At 40.8% G+C, this 13092-nt stretch overlaps 1 protein-coding gene across 2 annotated transcripts in view; it reads right to left on the reverse strand.

Annotated features, from left to right (window-relative positions):
• Positions 1 to 13092, reverse strand: part of SMN1 (survival of motor neuron 1, telomeric) — a 29183-nt gene that overhangs the window by 12294 nt on the left and 3797 nt on the right. For both annotated transcript variants that reach the window (XM_040262676.1, XM_040262677.1), the window contains exons 2-5: positions 4262 to 4333; positions 2707 to 2820; positions 1434 to 1631; positions 1128 to 1283 (exon numbers count right to left, since the gene is read on the reverse strand). In XM_040262676.1, the coding sequence (XP_040118610.1) occupies positions 1128 to 1283; positions 1434 to 1631; positions 2707 to 2820; positions 4262 to 4333 (540 nt within the window). The remainder of the gene's footprint in view (positions 1 to 1127; positions 1284 to 1433; positions 1632 to 2706; positions 2821 to 4261; positions 4334 to 13092) is intronic.

The raw sequence follows: 13092 nt of genomic DNA on the forward strand, positions 1-13092 counted from the left end.
TTCCCTGACAAGAGATCTAACCCTCACCCTCTGCATTGGAAACACAGAGTCTTAATTGCTGTACCAACAGGGAAGCCCCTAGACTCACAAGTTTAGATTTTTCTCACTTCCTTTCTATATAGACAGTCAGGAAGTAAAAGCAGAGTAAGGAAAATTTTTCATTATCTAGTAAACAAGAGATCAAATATTCAGCAAGATGTTTCAATCATATAAGACTATATCTCCCACAATTTCATAAACTAAACTGTATAATCTATTGGATGTCTTTTCAGTTACTATGCTAACTTAAGAGTATGTATTATAAAAATACATATTATAAACTATAAACCTCTTCCTTAACAAGGAAATCAGCCCCCTGAGACCAACAAAGCATTATGTATATAATCTAAGAGGTCTGATCATTCTGAAAAATGTAATATAATACAAATCTCAATAAGGAGCTCTCAACAGGAAATCCTAAGAAAAAGTTTTAATGTCATGCTTGATTAAAACAAAATGTTTAGTATTATTAGTGCTTGAAGAAATAAATGCTTTAACAAGACAACTGGATAGGGATTTGGATTCCATGACAAAGGTAAAAACCTTTTTTATTTGTTACTGATAACCGAAAAACAACAGAAGTAAAAACAGTATTTACATTTTACTCTACAAAACAATCTGGGAGCTTCTTTGGATTTCACCTGTACCAGATGTAAATATTGGGTTCTCTTCCAATTTTTATATACCTTATACAAGTGTCATAGGGAACTATAGCACAACATCCAGCTGATGATAAAATATTTTCAAACTTAAGTTTGCTAAATTATTACTCTAACACCTAATACTCAATAAAAATTATTGGGAAAGGCATTACTATCTTATTTCCTTTTCAGAGAATTCTTGGCATCTATTTACAACATCTGTAGAGAGCTACAAAAGTTTCATGAGGGAAAGCTCTGGTGGTCTAGGTTCAACCCCTGATCAGGGAACTGAGACCCTGTGAGCTGCATACCACAGCCAAAACAAAAAACAAGAAACCACAACCCTAACAGTTTAATGAGAAAAGCTACAATTCACTTAATGCAGGGGCTGAAGATTCCAATACTGTGAACCACGTCCCGGGAAACCTTTTCTGGATAGAAGTTTACCTTTCCTGGTCCCAGGCCTGATCCTGGCATATGGGGTGGTGGAGGCAGAAAAGAGTTCCATGGAGCAGCTCTCGACCTGGTATTATTTGGTTTATTTAGAGGAGACCTGGAGGAGTTCTCACTTTCATCTGTTGAAATTTGACTTTCATTTTCATTCTTTTAAGAGAAAGAAATATACGTATCTTTGTTATAAAGGCATCACTGAGAAAAATTAAAGCTTCAGTGGATCAAACCGACAATCAGTTATACTGTTTAGTTTCTCACCTAGTCTCTGCTTCTAAGAACTCTTATTTTTTTTATCCTTACCTCCTGAGCATTTTGCTCTATATTAGCTACTTCAGAGGTTGGGGAAAGTAGATCAGACAGATTTTGCTCCTCTCTATTTCCATATCCAGTGTAAACCACAACACAGGTTTCTCTCTTAAAATCAATTGAAGTGATAGTAGCTGGGTAAATGTACCCGTCTTCTGACCAAATGGCACAACATTTGTCACCAACTTTCCACTGTAAAAGAAACCAAAGACACACAAACACATTTCTTAAAAAAAAAGTAAACTGTAATCCTGTTTGAGTGGGGTGGAGTTGCGGGGGGAGGGGGGAGTCTCCAGCTGACTGTTCTGGGAGACAGATTGTTACAAAGAAAAAGATTTGGGGCCCACAATACAGAATGAATTCTAATAGAAATACCACATAATTCTGTCATTTATATAATCATGGACAAGTTTCTTAATCACTCTGAGCCGTGTTTCCCTCATCTGTTAAGTGAGGATGTGCTTCACATGTGCTGTGAAGAACAGAGAGGATGGGAAGCATGTCAGGTGTCCAGTATCCTGGCCCAACGCATAGCAAGTCCCCATCACACGTCAGCTCTCTTCCCCTGTGGTAAAGTGAAAGTGAAGTTGCTCAGTTGTGTCTGACTCTGCGACCCCGTGGACTGCAGCCCACCGGGCTCCTCCATCCATGGGATTTCCCAGGCAAGAATACTGGAGTGGGTTGCCATTTCCTTCTCCAGGGGATCTTCCCGATCCAGGGATCGAACCCAGGTCTCTCGCATTGCAGGCAGACGCTTTAACCTCTGAGCCACCAAGGAAGAGTTTAGCTCCCCCTTGGTAAAGAGGACACTAAAGCTACTAGTGAGACACCAAAATAATTACCTTCTAGGATGACTGTTTAAGTAGAAGTGACTCTACCCAGAATATTTAGTCCCTGGGTATTAACAGTTTTAGGATTTTGAAGGAAAAGGAGGACACCTCTCTCAGTTTTAGAAAAGTCGAACACTGCCAATTCAGTGTAAGCCCTCAGGTACCCCTCCCATGAAGCCCCACCTTCCTCCCCGCTACCCCAACATACAGTAGACACTGTCCTGAATTCAGCATGTGTCATTTGCTCCTAATTCTTTATGGTTTTATTAACATGCATGTTCCTGAACAATAGAAAGTTGAGGTGCTTCAGAAATTTTATGATTACACGTCAATGGAAAACACTGTACTAATCATTTAATTAAAGATATTTTATACTATTTAATAAGGACAGTAACAAGAAATGCTTGGAAGTTAAATCTTGTGGTTTTAAAAGTAACCTGCTTTGAAGGACTTGTGTTCTTTCTTTGGCTTTTATTCTTAGCAGATTTTCTTTTAGGTGTGCCTTTTGGTTTTTCTGAGGCTTCGGAAATGTCACCGTTCTTCAGAGCGTGCTATGAAAATGTGAACAGAAGTGTATGTGTTACAGAGTGATATATTATTAAAAAGTCACAATGTAATTCATCCACTATAAACTGGTCTCCAGGCCCTACCGCCTCAGAGAGGCTCTTTGTCACCATCCCATAGGCTACAGAAACTGCTCTTGAAGATATCATATACTGATCACCAGCTCTAAGGACCCTTTCAAGCAAGTCTCCTCACTCTCAGCCTTTCCATAATATTATACTCTGTCAATCATTTTTCTTCTTGATAGCCATAGCATTTTTGATGACATAGCAATGCAGAGCCCTAATGCTTTTATTACTTCTCTCATCAAGTTTTAAACTTGGGCATTCCCAATAAGAACTGCCATCTTTACCTGCTTATGATCATCTATTCCTATTACTTCAATTATGCTTACTATGCTAACAAACTTCCAAAACTATTATCTAGTTCTGGCTTTTCTCCTTAGTTCAATATTTCTGACCACCAACTTCATATCTTCACATTTACCCCACCACTAAAAGGAAACTGTCTCTTGCCCACATCAGTTCTTTTCTCAGTCTGCTTCCCCCTTCAGTATCACCAACCCATCCCACGTTCAGCCCTGTTTTGATTTACATTTCACAGCACTCTCCTGGTAACTCTGACTGGTGCATCTCTAGTCTAAATGTATGTTGGAAAGCATGTTATTGATCAATTTAGAGTTCAGCATCAAGGGTGACATGCAGACCTCATCTTTCTTTCATGCTACAGGAGAGTCTAGGAAAGGAAGTAGGCTCTGCACTTGGTGCTCTGTAGGAGTGTACGCTCTGTGCCCGGACTGCTGATGGGCCAGGCATGATGCTCAATGAGACTAAGGGCCTCTGACAGCAGAGAAAATGATCATATTGGACAACTGTGTAAACGTCTTGTTTGGGTTGCAAAAAAACAGGCTTCACCCTGCAAATGAACTGTGTCTTTCTTGACATTCATCACCATCAGGAACACTTGATACCTCATAGGATTTGGGGAGAATTAAATTAACCTAATGTATGTAAAGCACATGGAACAGTGCCAGGAGCGCTATAAACACCCTGCAAATATTCATTACTGCACTATGGCTATTTATCATCAGTATTATTTCAATAAGGGCTTGTTGAATATTTTAAAAGTATAATTCAGACTGTCCTTCCACTAATCTGAAATAGAAGACCTCAATAGTCTGATATAGTGTAAACATATTCAAAATAATGTTTGAAAACTAATTAAATTGCCTCTGTTAAAGAGATGACATATAGTCAGGTTACCAACTTCTGAAGGAAGGTAATTAATTTATCTGTTATCTTTTACTCTTCAAAATTAGAACTGAATAATATGTACTGTAACACTTTGGTGTATGTTATCAATTTCTTCCCAAATGAGTATACATGAGGAAGTACGGAAAAGAATAAATAAACATTTCATATTTCATACCTTAAATGAAGCCACAGCTTTATCATATGCTTTTATCAATGCTGTATCATCCCAAACATCAGAATCATCACTCTGGGAAAGGGAAAGAATAAAAATAACTCACGTTTGGTTGTGTTTCATCAAAAATGTGTGTGAGGAACAAGAGTTAGTCCAGACGTAATGTTACACTAAAAGAGGTATTGTATAACCTAATTAAACCACAAGAAGCCCATTTGGTTAGAGATTATTGACATTACCCCCAAAGCTAGACACAAGTAAATGTTCTAGGAGTGCTATGATGTAAATACCCTACAACGTGATTCTTATCCACCAAGCAGAAGTGGGTCTATTCAGGGGTAACACAAGTTTCAGTCTTTTCCAAGAGCAGATGAAGGGGTTCAGTTTGGCAGAAAGGGAAAACATCTGGCCATCAGCTCAGCTGTATCCAGACTCTGGGAAGGCTATTCTAACCACTGACTCTGTGGTCCAAAGAATATTTTTTCCTCTTGACCTTACAATGTGTCTAGATTGTTCAAAAAAAGAATTCTCAAAATGTTTAAAGATATAAACCATTAAAAGTGATTTATCAATTAATTTTAATTTTAAAAGGCAGTGATATTAAGTAATCAAGAAAATACCTAAAATAATTAAGCTATTTTTTTATTTATATTTAATCCAATCCAAAAAGAAATATTTTTGAGCACCCACCATGTACTAAGCACTTTTCACCGAGAGGTACATGAAATCATGTTCTTAGGAGAGATGGTCTAATCAGGGATGTAAGACATATTGTCACACAAAACAAAAGAATGATATAAAACAAATACAATAAAATATTAAAATGTGAAGTCAAACAATAAGCGTTTTAATCCAAAAGTGGGAAGGAAAGGCTGAAAAAGAATTTTGCCATAAACTCCACTCCTGGCGTGGTGACCCATGATCAGGAGGAAACTCAAAAACCTGCATCTTCTTCCTGAGGAGGAAAAGGTCTGAACCCCAAATTAGGTATCCCACGTTTTAAGACCAGTAACTGAGAGATGAGCCACCAAAACATCTAACTTAAACAACAAAGGGGGGAGCCCCTGGTGGTACAGTGGATAAGAATCCACCTGCCAATGTAGGGGACTTGGGTTCAATCCCTGCCCTGGGAAGAACTGACATGCCATGGGGCAACTAAGCCCGTGTGCCATAACTACTGAGCTTGTGCTCCAGAGCCCGGGAAGCACAACTATAGAAACCTGTGCGCCCAGAGTCCGCGCTCCACAACGAGAGAGGCCACTGCAATGGGAAGTCCATGCCCCTCAACTAGAGAGTAGCTCCTGTTCTCTGCAACTAGAGAGACTCCTCGTGCGGCAACAGAGACCCAAATAAATTTTAATTTATTAAAAAGTAATTAAAAATAAAATGGGTTACTATTAAAAAACAACAACAATAAAACAAGGGGTCTTTTGTCTACAAGTCACACAAAGGAACAGAACTGAGGACTGGCTCTGAAAGGGATCCCATGCTTGGAACCCGTCCTCCCCCATAATACCGGCACGGAGGCAGCTGGCTGAGAGGTGCCCAGACTTTCTGTAAGAGGCTCACGTGCTTATCTTAAAGTGGTGGTCTGCAGGATACACATGCATCGTGTCCACTCTGTGTAAGCCTCTGGACTGTGGCCTGCCTGGCTCCTCTGCCCATGGGATTCTCCAGGCAGGAATACTGGAGGGGACTGCCATGCCCTCCTCCAGGGGATCTTCCCGACCCAGGGATGGAACCCAAGACTCTCACTTCTCCTGCTCTGGCAGGCAGGTTCTTTACAGAGAGGCCCACCTGGAAAGTCCAGGCATTTAGTTTATCATCCATCAGGTGACCGGCTAGCACACTGAGACCAGAGGCGAGGAGCACCGTCTTTCTGCTGTCTGCCTCACTCCAGCCTACAAAGGCCAGCTTTGCCCTCTGCCGCTCTCCACAGCACCAGTTACCTCCCACAGGGGACGTATGCATGTCTGATGTCCTAGTGATTTACGTCTCGTGTACTGGTTTTTACAGCTGCAGCCCAGGGTGGGCGCATGTTCCTGGGTCCCACAGGACCAACAGTCAAAGAAATGGTCCTTGGCAGGCTACTGTCCCCAGGGGACTGCACCAATAACAGACTGAAACACACCTCAGTCTTTCTGTGAAACAGGCCCATTCGCTTGTCCAGAAAATTAGGCTTGAGGAGAAGGCTTCTAGTTTGGTGCATATCAGGGATCTACGGAGATGCTCAGAGGCTGCCAGATGCAACATTTTCACCCTCTCTCTCTGTCTGGCTCAAGCTCACTGTACTTTCTGAATGAAGCTTAATGTGACATGACATCAAAGGCACAATGTGGAGGGAAATAAAAATGCAGAGCTCTAGAATGAATTAAAATTTACCTCATTATCAACTTAAAATAGATGATTGTAAATATAAGTTACTATATGTAAGACTCGTTGTAACCACAAAGCTAAAATCAAAAATCTATAGGAAATACTCAAAAGATAAAGACAAAAACATCTAAGCATACAATTAGATAAAATGATCAAACCACAAAGGGAGAGGAAATAAGGAAACAGAAGAACTTTGAGACGTCCAGAAGAAGTTTAACAAAATGGCAGTAAGTAACCTACCTAACAACAATTACTTAAAATGTAAATGAATTAAATTCTCCAATCAAAAGACAGTCTGGTTGAATGGATTAAAAAAACCAAACCACCTATATGCTACCTACAGGCAACTCACTTCAATGTTTACATTATTTTAGGTATCACTTATAATAAAGTATGCAGGAATGTGTATGTCCAAAGACATACAGAAGGCCAACAGGTACACGGAAAGATGCTCAACATCACCAATCATTCAGTTCAGTTCAGTTCACTCACTCAGTCTTGTCCGATTCTTTGCGACCCCATGAATTGCAGCACGCCAGGCCTCCCTGTCCATCACCAACTCCAGGAGTTCACCCAAACTCATGTCCATCGAGTCAGTGATGCCATCCAGCCATCTCATCCTCTGTCGTCCCCTTTTACTCCTGCCCTCAATCCCTCCCAGCATCAGGGTCTTTTCCAATGAGTCAACTCTTTGCATGAGTTGGCCAAAGTATTGGAGTTTCAGCTTCAGCATCAGTCCTTCCAAAGAACACTTAGGACTGTTCTCCTTCAGAATGGACTGGTTGGATCTCCTTGCAGACCAAGGGACTCTCAAGAGTCTTCTTCAACACCACAGTTCAAAAGTATCAATTCTTCAGCACTCAGCTTTCTTCACAGTCCAACTCTCACATCCATACATGACCACTGGAAAAACCATAGTCTTGACTAGACAGACCTTTGTTGGCAAAGTAATATCTCTGCTTTTTAGTATGCTATCTAGGTTGGTCATAACTTTTCTTCCAAGGAGTAAGCGTCTTTTAATTTCATGGCTGCAGTCACTATCTGCAGTGATTTTGGAGCCCCTCAAAATAAAGTCTGCCACTTGTTTCCACTGTTTCCCCATCTATTTCCCATGAAGTGATGGGACCAGATGCCATGATCTTAGTTTTCTGAATGTTGAGCTTTAAGCCAACCTTTTCACTCTCCTCTTTCATCAAGAGGCTTTTCAGTTCCTCTTCACTTTCTGCCATAAGGGTGGTGTCATCTGCATCTCTGAGGTTATTGATATTTCTCCTGGCAATCTTGATTCCAGCTTGTGTTTCTTCCAGTCCAGCGTTTCCCATGATGTACTCTGCATATAAGTTAAATAAGCAGGATGACAATATACAGCCTTGACATACTCCTTTTCCTATTTGGAACCAGTCTGTTGGTCCATGTCCAGTTCTAACTGTTGCTTCCTGGCCTGCATACAGATTTCTCAAGAGGCAGGTTAGGTGGTCTGGTATTCCCATCTCTTTCAGAATTTTCCACAGTTGATTGTGATCCACACAGTCAAAGGCTTTGGCATAGTCAATAAAGCAGAAATAGATGTTTTTCTGGAACTTTCTTGCTTTTTTGATGATCCAGCGGATGTTGGCAATTTGATCTCTGGTTCCTCTTCCTTTTCTAAAAGCAGCCTGAACATCATTAGGTAAATGCAAATCAAAACCACAGTGATACACCTGCCAGAATGGCTATTATCAGAAAGGCAATAACGGGTGGGAAGGAGGCTTAAAGGGAGGGGTGTATGTATACTTGTGGCTGATTCACTTTGTTGTACAGCAGAAACCAACACAACATTGTAAAGTAATTATTCTCCGATTAAAAATAAATTTGAAAAAATAAAATAAAAATATATACACATAAAAAAAAAGATAACAAGTGTTTATGAGGATGGAGACATAAGGGACAACAGTCCACTGCTGGCGGGAATGTAAACCAGCCCAGCCACTTCGGAAAATAGTATGAAGGTTCCTCAAAAAACAGAACTACCATATGATCCAGCAGATTCCACTAATGGAATTTATCCACAGAAAACAAAAACACTAACTTGAAAGGATATATGCACTCCCACATCCACTGCATTATTATTTACAAAAGACAAGAGATGGAAATAACCTAAGTGTCCAACAATGGGAGAATGGAAGATGTATACAGGTTTTGCCCACTACCTGAAAACCCTGAAAGTGGAATAGTCCTATGAAATCTTTTATAAATGGAGATAGAATAGAGCAAAGAATCAAGGATGTTAGGATAACTCGCTCATGGATTAAAAAAAAAAATCAGGATACGGCACAGATGCTCCCAGGCACAGTTCAAAACTACGCTGGCTTGATGCTGAGTGTAGCTCCTGGGGAAGGAGCCTGGTGGTGCCACTCTCATTGCTTGGGTGGCATGCGGCCTCTATCATGCCTTGCTGCAAAACAAAACACTCAAGTGTTATTTTTACTTTTCACTTTTTTTTTTCATAAAAGTGAAAATCCTCTCTGGATTTTTTTCAGTTAATGAAAACATGTATTAATGTAGGTCGTTTATGAAAGCAAAGTGGCAGAAAGTCAACTTAAAAAAGCAGGGGATACCTGTTCATGTACAATAGAATATTATTCAGCCATAAGAAAGAATGAAATCTTGTCATTTGGAGACTACATGAATGGTCCTTGAGGGCATTACACTAAGTGAAATGAGAAAGACAGATACATACCATGTGATCTTACTTTTATGTGGAATTTAGAAACAAAACCAAAACAACCAAACAACAACAAAAAGCCCAACTTCACAGACTCAAAGAACAGACTGGCAGTTTCCAGGGACAGGGGTGGAGGGGTTGGGGGAGGGGATGAAAAGAGCACTGCTGCTAAGTCACTTCAGTCTTGTCCGACTCTGCACAACCCCACAGACAGCAGCCTACCAGGCTCCCCCATCCCTGGGATTCTCTAGGCAAGAATACTGGAGTGGGTTGCCATTTCCTTCTCCAATGCATGAAAGTGAAGAGTGCAAGGCAAGTAGCTCAGTCATGTCCGACTCTTCGCCACCCCATGGACTGCAGCGCACCAGGCTCCTCCATCCATGGGATTTTCCAGGCAAGATTACTGAAGTGGGGTGCCACTGCCTTCGGGAGTCAAAATGTACCAACTTCGAGTTATAAAGTAAGTCAGTCATGGGGGTGTAATGTGCAGCATGGTGACTATAGTTAATAACACTGAACTACATATTTCAAAATACAAAGACTTAAAAATCTCAACACCAGGAAAAAAACAATTGTAACCACGTATGGTGACAGATATAACAAAAGATATACCCATCTGAACGCAGAGTTCCAAAGAACAGCAAGGAGATAAGAAAGCCTTCCCCAGTGATTAATGCAAAGAAATAAAGGAAAAAAATAGAATGGGAAAGACTACAGATCTTTCAAGAAAATTAGAGATACCAAAGGAAAATTGCATGCAAAGACGGGCACAATAAAGGACGGAAATGGTCTGGACCTAACAGAAGCAGAAGATATTAAGAAGAGGTGGCAAGAATACACAGAAGAACTATCCAAAAAAGATCTTCATGACCCAGATAATCACGATGATGTGATCACTCACCTAGAGCCAGACATCCTGGAATGTGAAGTCAAGTGGGCCTTAGAAAGCATCACTATGAACAAAGCTAGTGGAGGAGATGGAATTACAGTTGAGCTATTTCAAATCGTAAAAGATGATGTTGTGAAAGTGCTGCACTCAATATGCCAGCATATTTGGAAAACTCAGCAGCGGCCACAGGACTGGAAAAGGTCAGTTTTCATTCCAATCCCAAAGAAGTATTAGTCGCTCAGTCGTATCTGACTTTTTGCGACCCCATGGACTGTAGCTCGCCAGGCTCCTCTGTCCATGGGATTCTCTAGGCAAAAATACTGGAATGGGTTGCCATTTCTTCCTCCGGGGGACCTTCCCAACTTGTACATAAAGGAGACTTTATTAATGTGCATTAGAGGATACCCCAGGTTAACCTGTTTTAGAAAACTGTCTCTTGAGTCTTTAAATTCTATACCAATTCTATACCTCTGGTAGGCTGATTGTTTGTTTCTTTATTTAGGTTTTAAGGAGAGTGGAAAAAGTTGGCTTAAAACTCAAAATTCAGAAAACTAAGATCATAACATCCAGTCCCCTCATTTCATGGCAAACAGATGTGGAAACAGTGGAAACAGTGACATACTTTATATTTTTGGATTCCAAAATCACTGCAGATGGTGAGTGCAGCCATAAAATTAAAAGAGGCTTGCTCCTTGGAAGAAAAGCTAGGACCAACCTAGACAGCATATTCAAAAGCAGAGACATTACTTTGCCAACAAAGGTCCATCTAGTCAGAGCTATGGTTTTTCCAGTTGTCATGTATGGATGTGAGAGTTGGACTATAAAGAAAGCTGAGTGCTGAAGAATTGATACTTTTGAACTGTGGTGTTGGAGAAGACTCTTGAAAGTCCCTTGGACTGCAAGGAAATCCAACCCATCAATCCTAAAGGATATCAGTCCTGAATATTCATTGGAAGGACTGATGCTAAAGCTAAAACTCCAATACTTTGGCCACCTGATGCAAAGAGCTGACTCACTGGAAAAAGATCCTGAAGCTGGGAAAGACTGAAGGTGGGAGAAGGAGGGGACGACAGAGGATGCAATGGATGGATGGCATCACTGACTCAATGGACATGAGTTTGAGTAAGCTCTGGGAGTTAGTGATGGAGAGGGAGGCCTGGCGTGCTGCAGTCCATGGGGTCGCAAAGAATCGAACATGACTGAGCAACTGAACTGAACTGATGGTAACAGATATTAACTAGATTTATTGTGATCATTTTGAAATATGTATACATTTGAAATCATTACGCTGTACAACTAAAATTAATATAATGTTGTATGTCAATTATACCTCAATTAGAAAGAGGAAAGTAACATATGGTGGATGATCATGGGGGAAACAGGCTAGGAAATAAAAACTAAAAGGATTTAGATAGATAGAAAAGAAACTACCAAGCACTCTAAGGACAACCATGAGCCAAAAAAAGCATGGAAGCAAAAATAAACACACTGCCTGTATGATTCCACTCATATGAGGGACCTAAGAATTCAAAGTCATAGAAACAGAAAGCTGAATGGCAGTTACCTCAGGCTTTAAAAGAAGAGGAGGAAATAAATGTTTAATGGGTAGAGTTTCAGATTTGCAAGATTAAAAAGTTTTGGAGATCTACTGTACTACAATATGAATATGTTTAACACTACTGTAAACGTATAGGCTTCTCAGGTGGCACAGAGGTAAAGAATATCCCTGCCAATGTGGGAGATGCAAGAGACACAGGTTCCATCCCCAGGCTGGGAAGACCCCCTGGAGTAGGAAATGGCAACCCTCTCCAGTATTCTTGCCTGGAAAACTCCATGGACAGAGGAGCCTGGCAGGCTACAGTCCATGGGGTCGCAGAGTCGGACACAACTGAGTGATTGAGCACACACAAACACAGAGAAATGTATGCTTAAAAGTAGTTGAGATGACAATAGTCCTTTTTTAAACCACAATTAAAAATTCTTGTGGCTCAGCCGGTAAAGAATCCGCCTGGGTTTGATCTCTGGGTTGGGAAGATCCCCTGGAGAAGGGAAAGGCTACCTACTTCAGCATTCTGGCCTGGAGAATTCCATGGACTATATAGTCCATGGGTCGCAAAGAGTTGGACACAACTGAGTGACTTTCACCTTCACTTCACTTTCAAAAATAAACACTTTGACAGGTCAGTGAGGCAACAAGTCCAGCTAGACTAATTTTCATGCTATAGAGTAGTTGAAGGTAAGTCTGAATACACAACGTTGGTGAAGGGAAGACAGGTTAGAAAACACCATCAATCAGTATGTTGGATTTTATACAATATTAGTCATCTCATGAGTTCCAAAGAGGTTGGATATAAAACTCATTTAGCTGTAAAATGAATGTCTCTTTTTCTTGTTAATATTCACTATTCAGAGAGAAATAGGTTCTCATATAAAACTATTAATCTTGCTCTATGGTTAAGAGTACTTAAAAATCATTAAGTCGGACTTTTCCAGTGGCCTCAGTGGTAAAGAATCCGCCTGCCAATGCAGGAGACATGGGTTCGACCCCTGATTGGGGAAGACTGCACACGCCTCAAGGGCAGCTAGGCCTGCGTGTCGCAACTGTTGAGCCTGTGTTCCGGAGCCCCGGAGCCACGACTACTGAGCCCGTGTTCTGGACTCTGGGAGCTGCAACTACTAAATCCCTCGTGCCTTGGAGCCTGCATTCCGCAACAAGCCACTTGCATTCCGCAACAAGCCACTGCAATGAGAAGCCCTCACACAGAAGTGGAGTAGCCCCCACTCTCTGCAACTAGAGAAAGCCAGAGCAGAAAGAAAGACTCAGTGCAGCCAAATATAAATAAATATACACTTTTAAAAATCATT

Source organism: Oryx dammah, unplaced genomic scaffold (assembly GCF_014754425.2).
Source record: "Oryx dammah isolate SB20612 unplaced genomic scaffold, SCBI_Odam_1.1 HiC_scaffold_20, whole genome shotgun sequence".
Classification (NCBI taxonomy): Eukaryota; Metazoa; Chordata; class Mammalia; order Artiodactyla; family Bovidae; genus Oryx; species Oryx dammah.